Genomic DNA, 12,339 nt, shown 5'->3' on the forward strand with positions numbered 1-12,339 from the left:
CATGAAGTCCACTGGACGAGGTGGACTTCATGGGTGACATATGGACGAGGTGGACTTCATAGGTGACAGATGCTGCGTATGTTTCGCTATGTGAATGAATGATTGGCAATAGGCGTGATTCAGCGAAGCACGAAATCGGGAACGCCGAGGCAGCCTATGCACTTTTCTTTTTTGGGCATGTTTGTTTACATTATCGAAATCTTAAAAAATCAAGCAAACATGATTCAAATTTCCCCATCAAAACAACGGGTCCAACGACTGGTCATCACATAAGTTATTCAAGCCCAAGAAAAACCACTGCGTAAACAGCGGTATTTTCCCAGGATTTACTCCCTGTCTAATATGAGGAAGATGAAGAAAGGACGAAGTCAAGACACGGATGGAGCACAAACTTCGTCGTTTTCATGCTGTCATCGCTTCTTTTACGATAAAGGCTAATACAAAAACGTAAAACGTATTTCTGCTGCAACTCGTATCTCAATTCGTTGTTTCTTTTCCCATGGTTAACATTTGAGCAAAAGGCAAATCAAAAACGAGCTCGGTGATGAAGTCTGTCAAAGTTGAATACAATGTTAGCGATGGTCATTGTGTCAGGCTACGCGAGGGCATGCGGGCGGACAAGGCGTTGAGGCAGCGCCTGTATCCCAGCCCGATGGTGGAGTCGCATGGCGAAGCGTATACATGGTGCATTCCGCCTAATTACATAATTAGTCTTAATTAATCAATCAACTTCTCAAATATTGTAATTAGATGAAAAGGTGTCTATGAGAAAATTGTAGAGCAACATGAAAAACTACCGATACCGCTTTCGATTGCTCAATACGTGCAACATAAAAGTACTTTTTCGAGCATGAAAGAAGCTTGCCGCGCGACTGGCCGCTCGAGGCACGTTGCGTGTATTCGCGGGCTTCTTTCACGCTCGGAAAAACTTTTCAGTTGGGACAACCACCGACTTGACCCGAGTGAACCTTCGGACCCCCCGGGCCACAGTTTCTTGTGTCCAAATAAATTTCGTGTCACCGTCACCCGGTAAACCTCCTAGCACTTAATATATAGGTCGTGTTTGACGTGAGCGTGCTCTTCGCGTGCTGCTCGAATGAACAACTTGTTAATGAAACACGCGCTGAGAAATAATTTTTGTCTTTATTGTTATTAATTTACACTGATTAAAACATATTTTATTCGTATTCTTAGAAGAACACGATTTACCCCGTCAACACCAACTTGAATCAGGCATCGCTGCTACAAATACCGCCACTGCATGCCTATGTCACAAACTGTAAAAGATCTTCCGAAAGAACTAGAATTTCTTGCTTTTGATTTTGGTAGCTTTATTTTGTTAGTGTAACTCCTTGGTCACTTCAGTGCTGATTGCTGTTGCGGCTCCGGTGCGTCGTCTTCCTTCCTGCCGAGGGAAAGAAGTGGAAGAAGAAGCGGGGGAAGCCGCAGCGCCATTAGCCAAGTTCCGCGGGCGGCGGACGCCATATCTGCAGTGTCCAAAATCGAAGACCCTTAGCGGGGCCGCTCCAAAATTGTGCTGCCCTCACGGCATGGACTTTAGTCGACACGCTCAACCATGAACGACTACTACAACCTGCTCGAGGTGCCGCGCAACGCGTCGCCGGAGGACATCCGGCGCGCGTACCGGCGGCTAGCGCTCAAGTGGCACCCGGACAAGAATCCTGACAACAAGGCCGAGGCCGAAGCCCGCTTCAAGGAAATCTCGGAGGCCTACGAGGTACTCTCCGACGAGTCCAAGCGGCGCCAGTACGACCTGTACGGCAACGGTGGTTTCGACGCTGACCACCATAACGACTACGCGAGCCCCCGGGGTGGCAGCGGCTACAGCAACGGAGGCGCCTTCGCGTTCACTTTTCGCGACCCCGAGGAGCTGTTCCGCGAGTTCTTCGGCTCGTCGGACCCGTTTCGAGACCTGTTCCGGGGAATTCATGGCGGCCAGCGAGGTGCCACTGTGCTCACCGGCGGCTTTCCCTTCTACCAACAAAACTTCGGCAGTATCTTTCGTTCAGGCTTGCTCATCGACTTGGATGACCTGCTGTTCGGGCCCCACGTCTCCGCCAGCGGCATGGGCGGCGGCCCGGCAGGCTTCGCGGGCATGCCGACGCAGGAGATGACCTCGGTACGCTACGTGAACGGTAAGCGTATCGAGACGCGCACTATCATCCAGGACGGCTTGAAGACCGTACTCTGCTTCGAGGACGGCCAGCTCGTCTCGCGAACAGTCGAAGGCGCCGGGCAAGATATGTACAGGACTGCCGAGGAAGCGCCCCCCTCCAGGGAGGCACCGCAACAACAACAGCGGAGGGAGCCCGCCGACTTTTCGCCTTCCTCGCAGTTCGGCAGTGGGGCGACAGCGCAGCCAAGTTCGACGAGCAAGCCACCATCGCAAACGAGAAACAGAGCGCCCGCCGGAGGCAGCAGTCCCAAGATGAGCTTAAGCGGCAAGTCCACTGCTTCTTGCAGCGCTCCGTCCCCATCTAAGGCCTCGAGCAAAGGCGGCAGGAGCAAGAGCCACTCCAGCAAGCTCTACAAGGGAGGCAAAGACTCCAGGAGGCTACCGGTGGCTAGGAAGGACACTCCCGACTCCACAAGCAGTACACCATCTTCAAATTCGTCGCGACACGACAAGTCAAGAAACCGAAAGACCTAGCCAATAAGCTAGCTAGTCTTCACCTAGTGTAACTGCCAGCAGGACTACTCGTGGCAGGAAGAAAATTAAAGGGCGCAAACAAGTAGTGTGGCTATTCTGCGAAGCGTGTGAGCTCACGCACGTTAGGAAGATGGTGCATCAGACCTGTGAGAGAACATTTCCAAACACTGCCTGCCATACGTGTAAATGCTTCAGCGCTCACTAAACCTGAAAGGAGCCCCATGTGTTGCCGGAAACCAGGCCCGCTAGCTTCTACTTCGCTTGTCATCTGAAGAAGGACGATTTGACTTTCTAGCAAATCTAACTGCAATAAAATTTTTGTCCCTGTGCGAGAACTCCGTGCAAGGGAGTAGCACGAAGAAAGCTCCGTGTCCTTTCTATGTCCAAGACGCACTTGAATTAATCAGGCTGTCTTGCTTTTCGTTTCTTTGTGTAAATTTGTGCCATATTAAGGGATTAACAGCTGCCTAGCTGTAGGCTAAATGATCGCATATGTACTTCTAGCTGCTCGCTGTCCCGATTTCTTTCATTAGACTTCATCGAGTTATGACATGATTCCTTACATTCATGGTTCTAGACGATTTCATGGTTTCTTTGTCTGCATACGTGATATGTCACGCTCATACTAGTTACCCATTGTCATTATGCGCGCAATATAATATTTCTTGGCGAACTCAAAAATGTTAGATACCGACGCGGTCATGACAGCTTCTGTTTTATTTCTCAAGCGCCAGTCAGAAATGACCGCAGTCGTCCCCACTTTTCTGTCAACATACGAAAAACGAAGTATCTACGTGCAACCATGTTCAAAGGAAACCCCATGGTTCCATGCCTGTTTAATGCAGTCGTGAAAAGGGGCACGCTTTTTCCGGTTTGTGTCTGTTCGTGGCATTTCCAGTAACATGCATGTCCGACTAGGAACTGAAACTGCGACAGCCTCGGTTGCATACAGAGCTCCATGCCATTTAGTGGAAAGATGCGGAAACACGCCAGCGCTGATTCTCTCGTAAACAAACAAGGCGGACACAGAAGGCGCACCACGGACGAGATGCTCACACCCATAACTCTGGCCGCGGCAGACCCCACGTCAACAGAAGTTGCAGTCGTTATACCAGAGCATTGTCGTACCGCGATTGCACTCCTCGCACAAAATCGTAAACGTGCCACGAAAAGGACTTATTCTTGCATAGTTAGTACTTGGGTGGTCGTGCATGAGAAGTTGGCGCAAACACGCCATCAGAAAATGCTGGCGACAGGCACGCTTATCCCGTGGTAAAGCTGTGCGTTTTATAGTTGTTTGTTATTGCACTTTATAACATTGGTGCCTCTCCCGGGTCCTTCTCCTCGCCGCAGTTGACAACCGCCTTGGGGGTGTTCTCGCTGAGCGTGGTGTTCGCCTACCTGCTACACGTGTGCGTCGAGGCGCCCGTTCTGCGGCTGGAGAAGCTGCTGTGCGAAGGGGACACCAGCGACGCCGTAGTAGCGACGCCGGTCAACGGAAAGGCGCGCAGCTCGAACATGGGCACTATCCAAAAGTCGGCTGTTTGACCATGGCACGAGCTCGAGGGACGCTCGACATCCAAAAGGGACACAACTCTGCCAGGAGTCTGAGCTCCTCTTGGATTAATTGCTCATTTTTCTCAAAATAATAACTGCATCATTTTGTCAAAGCGAACGAAACCACATGTTCAATGCACACGAAAATTTTCGCCTGGGCGAGAGCTTGTAAGAGCTCGTAAGAGGTAGCAGTATGCTTGCAGTAAGAGCAGCACAACGCCCCCAATACTCGATGAACAATCCCACAGGGCGTAGGTCAAATCACGGACACATAATATTCCTCTGCGTGACTCACAGAGACCGAGCCCAAATTAGACCACGCGCATGGTACGACTCAGAACGTTCAAAAAGCAGGCTTTAAATGATGCGCATATACTATAGTGTATGTTTGCATGCTTCTCTGCTGGCTGCTCTCATGTTTTCTCCGGGAAAGTCGCAAACTGTCGGGTCTTGTGTTATCCACAGTGCTCTAGAGGAACCTTCGTCTTCATCGTCCACATGATGGTGTGTACACGAATACTGATATTTCAAGCCAAATATAATACACGTCGAATAGTTTTAGAACCAAATCAAGAATTTTTCGACTAAATTGCGAATACTGCGCAGGATTTTGGAGTAGTTTTCTAGTAGTGCGGATTGAGGTTACAGTCAGATAAGTAATAAACTCTGTACAGAGCATCGAGCGTAGGTAGCTCCTCCGCTCTGCAGTGGGTGGTCCTCTCAGTCCAGGAGTCCGGCGGCCGTAGCTGCCCCTCTCACTCGGTCAACCTGTTCGAGCTGGTCCGTCGACTCGGAGCTGGACAGCGCTGCCTCCCATTGCCGTGTGGTTGGAAGTGTTACGGGGGTATGCTCTGGTGTGCTTGCGCGAGGCCCATACGATGTGGTAGGGCGTTGCGCGTTCAACGCAGTCACGGGACTGCGCGGAACTGTTAAATTACAACTGTTTATTACGTGACTACTGCGAACTGCCTTTATACTCAGTGAACAGCAACAAATCACAAAACCAAGAAGCCCAGCTCATTTCACACGTGCCGACAAACCAAGCAACGCTCAATCCTCGCTTGATAAAAATACAGAGGGCGAGCTTATATACATTTCGCCAAATCTTGCCATGGCATCTGCTTTAATAAGCTCACGCGTGAGCTAATTGTGGCCGTGATCGACACCAGCATATTTAAGTTAGGTACACACACTCACAAGTATTGCTTTGTAAAGCAAGAAAGCCTCCGGTTGGTGTCTTTGTGTTGCTGTTGTTGTTTTTTATTATTCAGATTGTTTTCACGCTTGCGCAACCAGTCATTCAGACTACGCCCGTTTGCACAATTTACTATTTACCACCATGACAAACGAAGCCTGTACCGTGCTCTCTGTGAATATTATACAAATTCTACAAACTTGGCTGTCTCCTTTTAGAACACAAGGTTTTCTATAGCGACTTCACACGGGTTTGGCGTACGTGGGATTTGGGTATCTATATGGCTTTTTACGTGGTCAAAAAACAGCTCTTCCGCGCCTGCAGAGCGTCAGAGCGAGTCGTAAAAGGTATCAAAATGTAGGTCTCAACGAAACAAGATGCTAGAATTAGTCACAGAGTTGGTAAAATTAACGGTAGGGACGTAATTGGAGCCAATATAGTCGCACATTATTCACATTGCACCATAGACTGCGCCATCTCTGGAGGGGCCCATCGGCATCTTGGTCAAAAAAAGAAAGCAAGAAAGGCTTGTCAACCAAACACGCGAGAGAAGACAACGTCGAGGTAATGTGCATAAAAAACGGACAGGAAAAAAAGAAAGCGAATGAAACAACTCGACATGAATAAACGAAGTAGAGGGTCCGGAAGAAAAACGTAAGGTTGCCACCAGGTCACGAGGTGCGGCGAGCGCGAGCCAGTATTCAGCGAAAGATCAAGAGCCATTGAAGAATACCTGTCTCAATAGCGCATGCCACTGCCCCTGCGGCGGCAGTCACGGTCACCGTCGCCGCGGGACGATTTTCTCCAAATTCCCGGAGCTCCCCAGTGGCGGCGCAGGGGCGTTCGCCAAGCCCTAAACGGGAAAACTAAAGACAACGACCTTTGGGGGCGAGGCCGCTGATAATCGACGTGAGCAAGGCCTCCCAGCGACGCGACCATGTACCAGCAATGATTCGTCGACAACTGAACTCAGAAACCGACTCTCTTTAGATATGCCTGTGGTACTCGACGGTCACCATGAAGTCAGTGCGTTATTGGACACAGGGGCTGATTACTCGATCGTGCGCCGAAAACTGTCGACACACCTGAAGGAAGTAATTACGCCTTGGTACGGAACACAAACTCGTACTGCCGGCGGACATGTAGTCACCGCACTTGGTATGTGCACACTCAGAGTAAGCATTCGTGGACGTGCGTTTCTCTCCAATTGCATTGTACTTCGCGAATGTTCCCGAGACATCATCCTGGGAATCGACTTTCTACGGGAATATGGCGCTATTATCGACCTTCGGAAGTGCACCGTGACCTTCTCGACAGAGAGAGCAGCAGACAAAACCGACGACAGCCATCTCAGCACGTTTTGCGCTATGGCGACAACATCGCGTTACCCCCCCGTTCAAGTGTCCTCGTTGATGTCGTGTGCGACAAGTTAAGTGACGGTGAGGCAGTCGCTGAAGGCAACTTCTCGCTCTTGCTCACACTGGGTATCTGCGCGGCTCGCAGCTTCGTGACGGCTCGCAGCTTCGCGCGTCACGCTTCGTGACGGACGTTCTACGCTGCTTGTGACGAATTTTAGTAATGAGTACCATCACCTTTTTCGTCGCACTGCTATCGCTCTCGCCTGCCCCATAACGGACATTGTTGAATGTTTCACGTCTGCATCACTGGACAATGATCTCCAATCGACACCGGGGGCCGCGACTGCATCACTCGACAAAGTATACATTAATTCGACCCTCCCGGAGCAACAACGAATAGCGCTACATGAATTGCTGCTTCAAATTCAAGAATGTTTCGCCTCGTCCTCTAAGGTGCGTCAGACACCCATCACTAAACACCGAATCATTACGTATACCGACGTCTCGCCCATAAAACAACAGCCTTACCGAGTTTCGGCCATGCAAAGAACGTGACGTGATACATACGCAAGTCGAAGAGATGCTTCAGGACGATGTTATAGAGCCTTCCAAAAGTCCCTGGTCATCGCCGGTCATCCTCGTAAAGGAGAAAGACGAAACGCTACGTTTCTGCGTTGACTACAGGTGGCTGAACAGCGTGACTAAAGAAAGACGTCTATCCACTGCCCCGCATCGATGATTCACTCGATAGACTGCGACGCGCCAAGTATTTTTCATCTATAGATCTGAAAAGCGGATACTGGCAGATGGAAGGTGATGAACGAGATCGCGAGAAAACTGCCTTTGTTACACCGGATGAACTGTATGAATTTAAAGTGCTCCCATTCAGCTTGTGTTCTGCACCTGCGACATTCCAGCGAATGATGGATACGGTTCTCACCGGACTTGCCTCGTTTATCTTGATGACGTCGTCATATTTTCGGCGACCTTTGAGGAACACCTGAATTGTCTGAAGACTGTGCTGGAAGCGCTCCGCGCCGCTACACCCACGCTGAAGCCAGAAAAATGCTACTTCGGTTATAAAGAACTTAAGTTTCTCGGCCACATTGTGAGCGCGGATGGCGTTCGGCCTGACCCTGACAAGACCACCGCCGTAGCCTCGTTTCCTGTTCCCTGCGACAAGAAAGCAGTCCGTCGCTTTCTGGGGCTCTGCGCATACTATCGCCGCCTCGCACGAGAAGATGTACCATTTGCCTGGAATGAAGAGCAGGACGCGGCTTTTACCGAGCTACGGGAGCGTTTGCAGACACCACCAGTTCTTGCTCACTTCGACGAGGACGCTGATACTGAAGTCCATACCAACGCCAGCACCGTGGGTATTGGCGCCATCCTGGTCCAACACCGAGAGGGCACAGAGCGCATGATAGCTTACGCCAGCCATACTCTTTCACTCGCAGAAGTAAACTACTCCACCTCAGAGAAAGAGTGCCTCGCAGTAGTATGGGCCACCACGAAGTTTAGGCCTTACCTCTACGGTCTTCCCTTCAAAGTAGTGACCGACCATCATTCATTGTGCTGGTTGACCAATATACGAGACCCCTCTGGGCGACTCGCACGATGGAGCCTTCGTCTGCAAGAATTCGATCTGACCATTGTATACAGATCAGGCCGCAAGCACGAAGATGCCGATTCGTTGTCGCGTGCACCCACCGAAGTTTGTGATCCGGCCGCTGAGGATGACAGTGGATTCCTTGGGGCCCTCACCGCAACGGACTTGATTGCACGACAGCGCGAGGATGCCGAAATCCGCGCAATCATCGAAAACCTCGAAGGACGCAACTCTCCCATACCTCGACGCCTTTCTCGCAGTCTCTCGTCCTTCTGCCTTCGAAGAGGTGTCCTGTATAAAAAAAAACTCGAACAGCAACGGCAAACCCTACCTTCTTGTCATACCTGCTGACATGCGCGACGACATTCTTCTTGCCTGCCATGACGAGCCCACATCTGGTCACTTAGGCTCCTCCCGAACTCTCGCCAGAGTTCAACAGGCGTACTACTGGCCCAAACTTTCTACATCTGTAAAGCGCTACGTAAAGAGTTGTCGGGAATGTCAACGCCGCAAATCCCCGCCACTGAAGCCTGCGGGGCTGCTGCAACCGATCGCACCACCCAGGGCACCATTCGATCAAATAGGAATGGATTTGCTCGAGCCTTTTCCATTGTCATCTGCCGGGAACAAGTGGATCGTAACAGCGACAGATTACTTAACCAGATACGCCGAGACACGGCCTCTGCAACGTGCTACGGCTGCCGATGTTGCCCAGTTTTTTTATAGACCAGATCGTTCTTCGACATGGAGCCCCGTCGTACGTGATCACTAACAGAGGCACAGCTTTCACGGCCCAGCTGATTGACGAAGTATTCGAGCTAAGCTACAAGAGCCAATCCAAGACCACTGCATATCATCCGGAGACCAACGGGTTGACGGAACGATTGAACAAAACCATCGCCGACATGTTAGCCATGTACGCAGATGTACAATACAAGACATGGGATCAGGTCCTACCGTACGTAACATTTGCGTACAACACTGCCATCCAGGAGCCAACGCGATTCACGCCGTTTCGTCGTGTCTATATATGGACGTGAGGTTCAGACCATGCTGGATGCGATGCTTCCACACGATTACGACGCGTTGCTCACCGCTGACGCTGAGAAATTTACGCAGTACGCCGAAGAAGATCGCCAATTGGCACGCCTACACATCACGCAACAGCAGAGTGCAGATGCACGCCGCTACAATCTTCACCACCGCCAAGTCGAACACCACCCGGGCGATCAAGTTTGGGTGTGGACGCGGGTGCGCCGCCAGGGGTTGTCAGAGAAACTGCTCGGTCACTACTTCGGACCCTACAAAGTGCAGCGTCACGTTAATGACGAACTACGAGGTTCTCCCGGATAGTGCCATATCGCCCCAGCGTCGAAGGCACCACTCGGAGATTGTGCACGTTGTACGACTCAGGCCTTATTTCGCGCGATAGTGCGACAACGTCTCAACTTTATGACTTCCTTTCTTTTTTTTTCTCCCCCCCCCCCCCCTTGTGCATACTTTCTGTTCGTTCCCTTTTTTTTTTTTCCCTCTACCTACGTCGACTAGCACTAGCATCGGGACGATGCACGTTTTTTTTTTTTTTTTTTTTCAGAGGGGGAAAATGCCACCAGGTCACGACGTGCGGCGAGCGCGAGCCAGTATTCAGGCAAGGGGAGAGGAAGAAATTGTTTTTGGGTCGGCCGTTTTGAGGCAACAACAACAACATCTTCTTGGCTAGTGCTCGCCTCTGCCGGTGCAGTACTTCTTGTCATACATATACCATGTACGTCGAACTTGTCATCTCTCACGTCGAGTATGGTTGACACACCTTTTTTCTTTAAGCTTATACAGTGCTTTCCAGGTTTATTTGGAGCAGAAAAAAATATGCGAATAGTGGCACGCTGAACGACCATCTCCAAATTGTAAGAGACAGTGTAAATGTATGGAATCCATTTACTTTGCTACCTGTGTGCGTAGAACTTTTACCTCGCTGCCTGTGTCCTTACGAGAATCATTAAGAATGTGTTCCACGATAGAGGCTCGTACAAGCCCGGGATAACCACCATTAGACAGACGTTCGCTCTAAACGTCAAAACTGAACAACCCTGAATGGTGGTGTGACTTCTTCATAACATTCTTAAAGCAGAGCTTGTAAATGCCTCACTATATGATCTTGGAATGGGGCAGATTTGTACGTTAAGCGAGGTTGATCAGCTCATGATTCGGAGCTCCAACAGATATGCCATTCAGAACATAATTTCCCATCAAGTGGGGCAAGGCGTTTCATAATAGCGGGTGGCAACTCGGCAGCCTCTGCTTCTACATCCGCCGAAAAGCATTGAATACAAAATAAAAAATCGTGAACGTACCTAAGCAGTTTAGAGACATTTGTCTGTCCAAGATCAGCAGGCAGTGTCAAGCTGAGTAGTTCTTTTCCTTTCTTTTATTTCATTTTTTTTTTTCAACTTGATAGCGTATTCCTAAATAATAAAGGTGAATATCAGGTAAACATGTAAAAGGTCCAAAAATTTACAGTAATCACAGCGAATTTGGCTTTGCATATATGTTGCTTGAAAAATTCTTTCATGCAAAAGGGTGCCTACATCCTCATTCTTACCTCAAGCAGTGGTATTGTATGCCATAGCTGCTATAGGAGACAACGAACGAGGTTTATATCCAGATAATTATTTTAATTTATGCTGTGGTGCTCCGGTATTATGAGCTTTGTAGCATAATAAGAGCCAAAAAATGGGAACTCAGATTATTTAGAATAAGAAACCAACGCTAAAGAGAGAGAGAGAGAGAGACGAGGGGAGAGGCGATTAAAGCGACAGGATAAAAGCTGGACTACTGTTTTATTCGAAGGAAACCGCAAGCCTATCTATGTTTGTATTCGTTATCGGTGACCAAGCGGCGCTCTGGCCCACTGTCCGGAGGCTTTTTTTTTTTTTATAGCGAAGTTTTCTGTGTCTCACTGATTCGACCGTGAGCGCCGAAAACATACTGCATGAAAGCCAACTTGCACAACCGAACTATCTGCGGATCTGTGCACAGAATAGAACAATCTGCGCATCTGCGCACACAATCGTAGAACACTGCAGTTTACATTCGCAGTTGTACCGATAAGAACAATGGGAACTGCAACGCCACGGTACAACTGCGAATGTAAACTGCACTATAAGAACAATGGGAACTGCAACGCCACGGAAGTGCGGAACGAACGTGATTGTTCTGTGGTTCTTCAAAGTTCTGCGACTTCTGGATATAAGGAGCTTCCCCCGAAGACGTCGTCCTCTGGAATGGGGGACGGAGGACCTCCGCGCCCTCCTGACAAGGCGAGTCCCGCGGCGGTAGCCCTGTCCGTGGGAAACCACGACATCACCGACTATAGGCTTCCCGATTCATCTGATAGCTCCACAGTGGCAGAGATGGAATCGGACAGTGATTACACGCTAGTCCAATCGCGCCACTTGAAGCGCAAGCTTCGCCGGACGTCAGCAGGCAGTGATTCTACTCATAAAAGCATATGCGACGAACGGGTCTTCTCCGTGGGCTACACTCCAACTACAGCAGGAACGAATTTGAATTCGTTGAACAGACAATCGGTGGCTAAATTTTTTGATCGAATAGCCTCAGGACATGTGATAGAGATCCGCATTAATGCTCGGAAGAACATTCTAACGGTGGACGTGAGTTCTCAGGCAGAATTGGAGGCTTTGAAATCCATTGAAGTGGTTGGCAACATCCCAGTTCGCTCATTCCTAGCGTGCAGCAACGATACATGCACTGGTGTTGTATCAGATGTGGACATTGACATCAAGGATGAAGACCTACGAACTCTTCTATCGTCGACAGTGCGAATACTCGACATCCACCGATTCGGCCGTTCCCGGTGCATCAAGTTGGTCTTCGAGTCAGACTCTTTGCCAGCATCGATCAAAGTAGGTTATGTGAGGTACTCGGTGCG

The 12,339-nt window shown here is 49.8% G+C and overlaps 2 protein-coding genes across 2 annotated transcripts in view; both read left to right on the forward strand.

Annotated features, from left to right (window-relative positions):
• LOC119436377 (nose resistant to fluoxetine protein 6) overlaps positions 1-4,310 on the forward strand; it is a 40,347-nt gene extending 36,037 nt beyond the window's left edge. Inside the window, exon 15 of the mRNA XM_037703203.2 lies at positions 4,025-4,310. Coding sequence (XP_037559131.1) covers positions 4,025-4,219 — 195 coding nt within the window. The 3' untranslated portion in view covers positions 4,220-4,310. The remainder of the gene's footprint in view (positions 1-4,024) is intronic.
• On the forward strand, positions 1,064-3,050 carry LOC119436379 (dnaJ homolog subfamily B member 6). The gene has a single exon (XM_037703205.2). It carries the CDS (start codon positions 1,577-1,579, stop codon positions 2,669-2,671), a length of 1,095 nt encoding a protein of 364 aa, XP_037559133.1. The 5' UTR covers positions 1,064-1,576; the 3' UTR covers positions 2,672-3,050.
• Positions 4,311-12,339: the final 8,029 nt, after the last annotated feature.

Source organism: Dermacentor silvarum, chromosome 1 (genome assembly GCF_013339745.2).
Source record: "Dermacentor silvarum isolate Dsil-2018 chromosome 1, BIME_Dsil_1.4, whole genome shotgun sequence".
NCBI lineage: Eukaryota > Metazoa > Arthropoda > Arachnida > Ixodida > Ixodidae > Dermacentor > Dermacentor silvarum.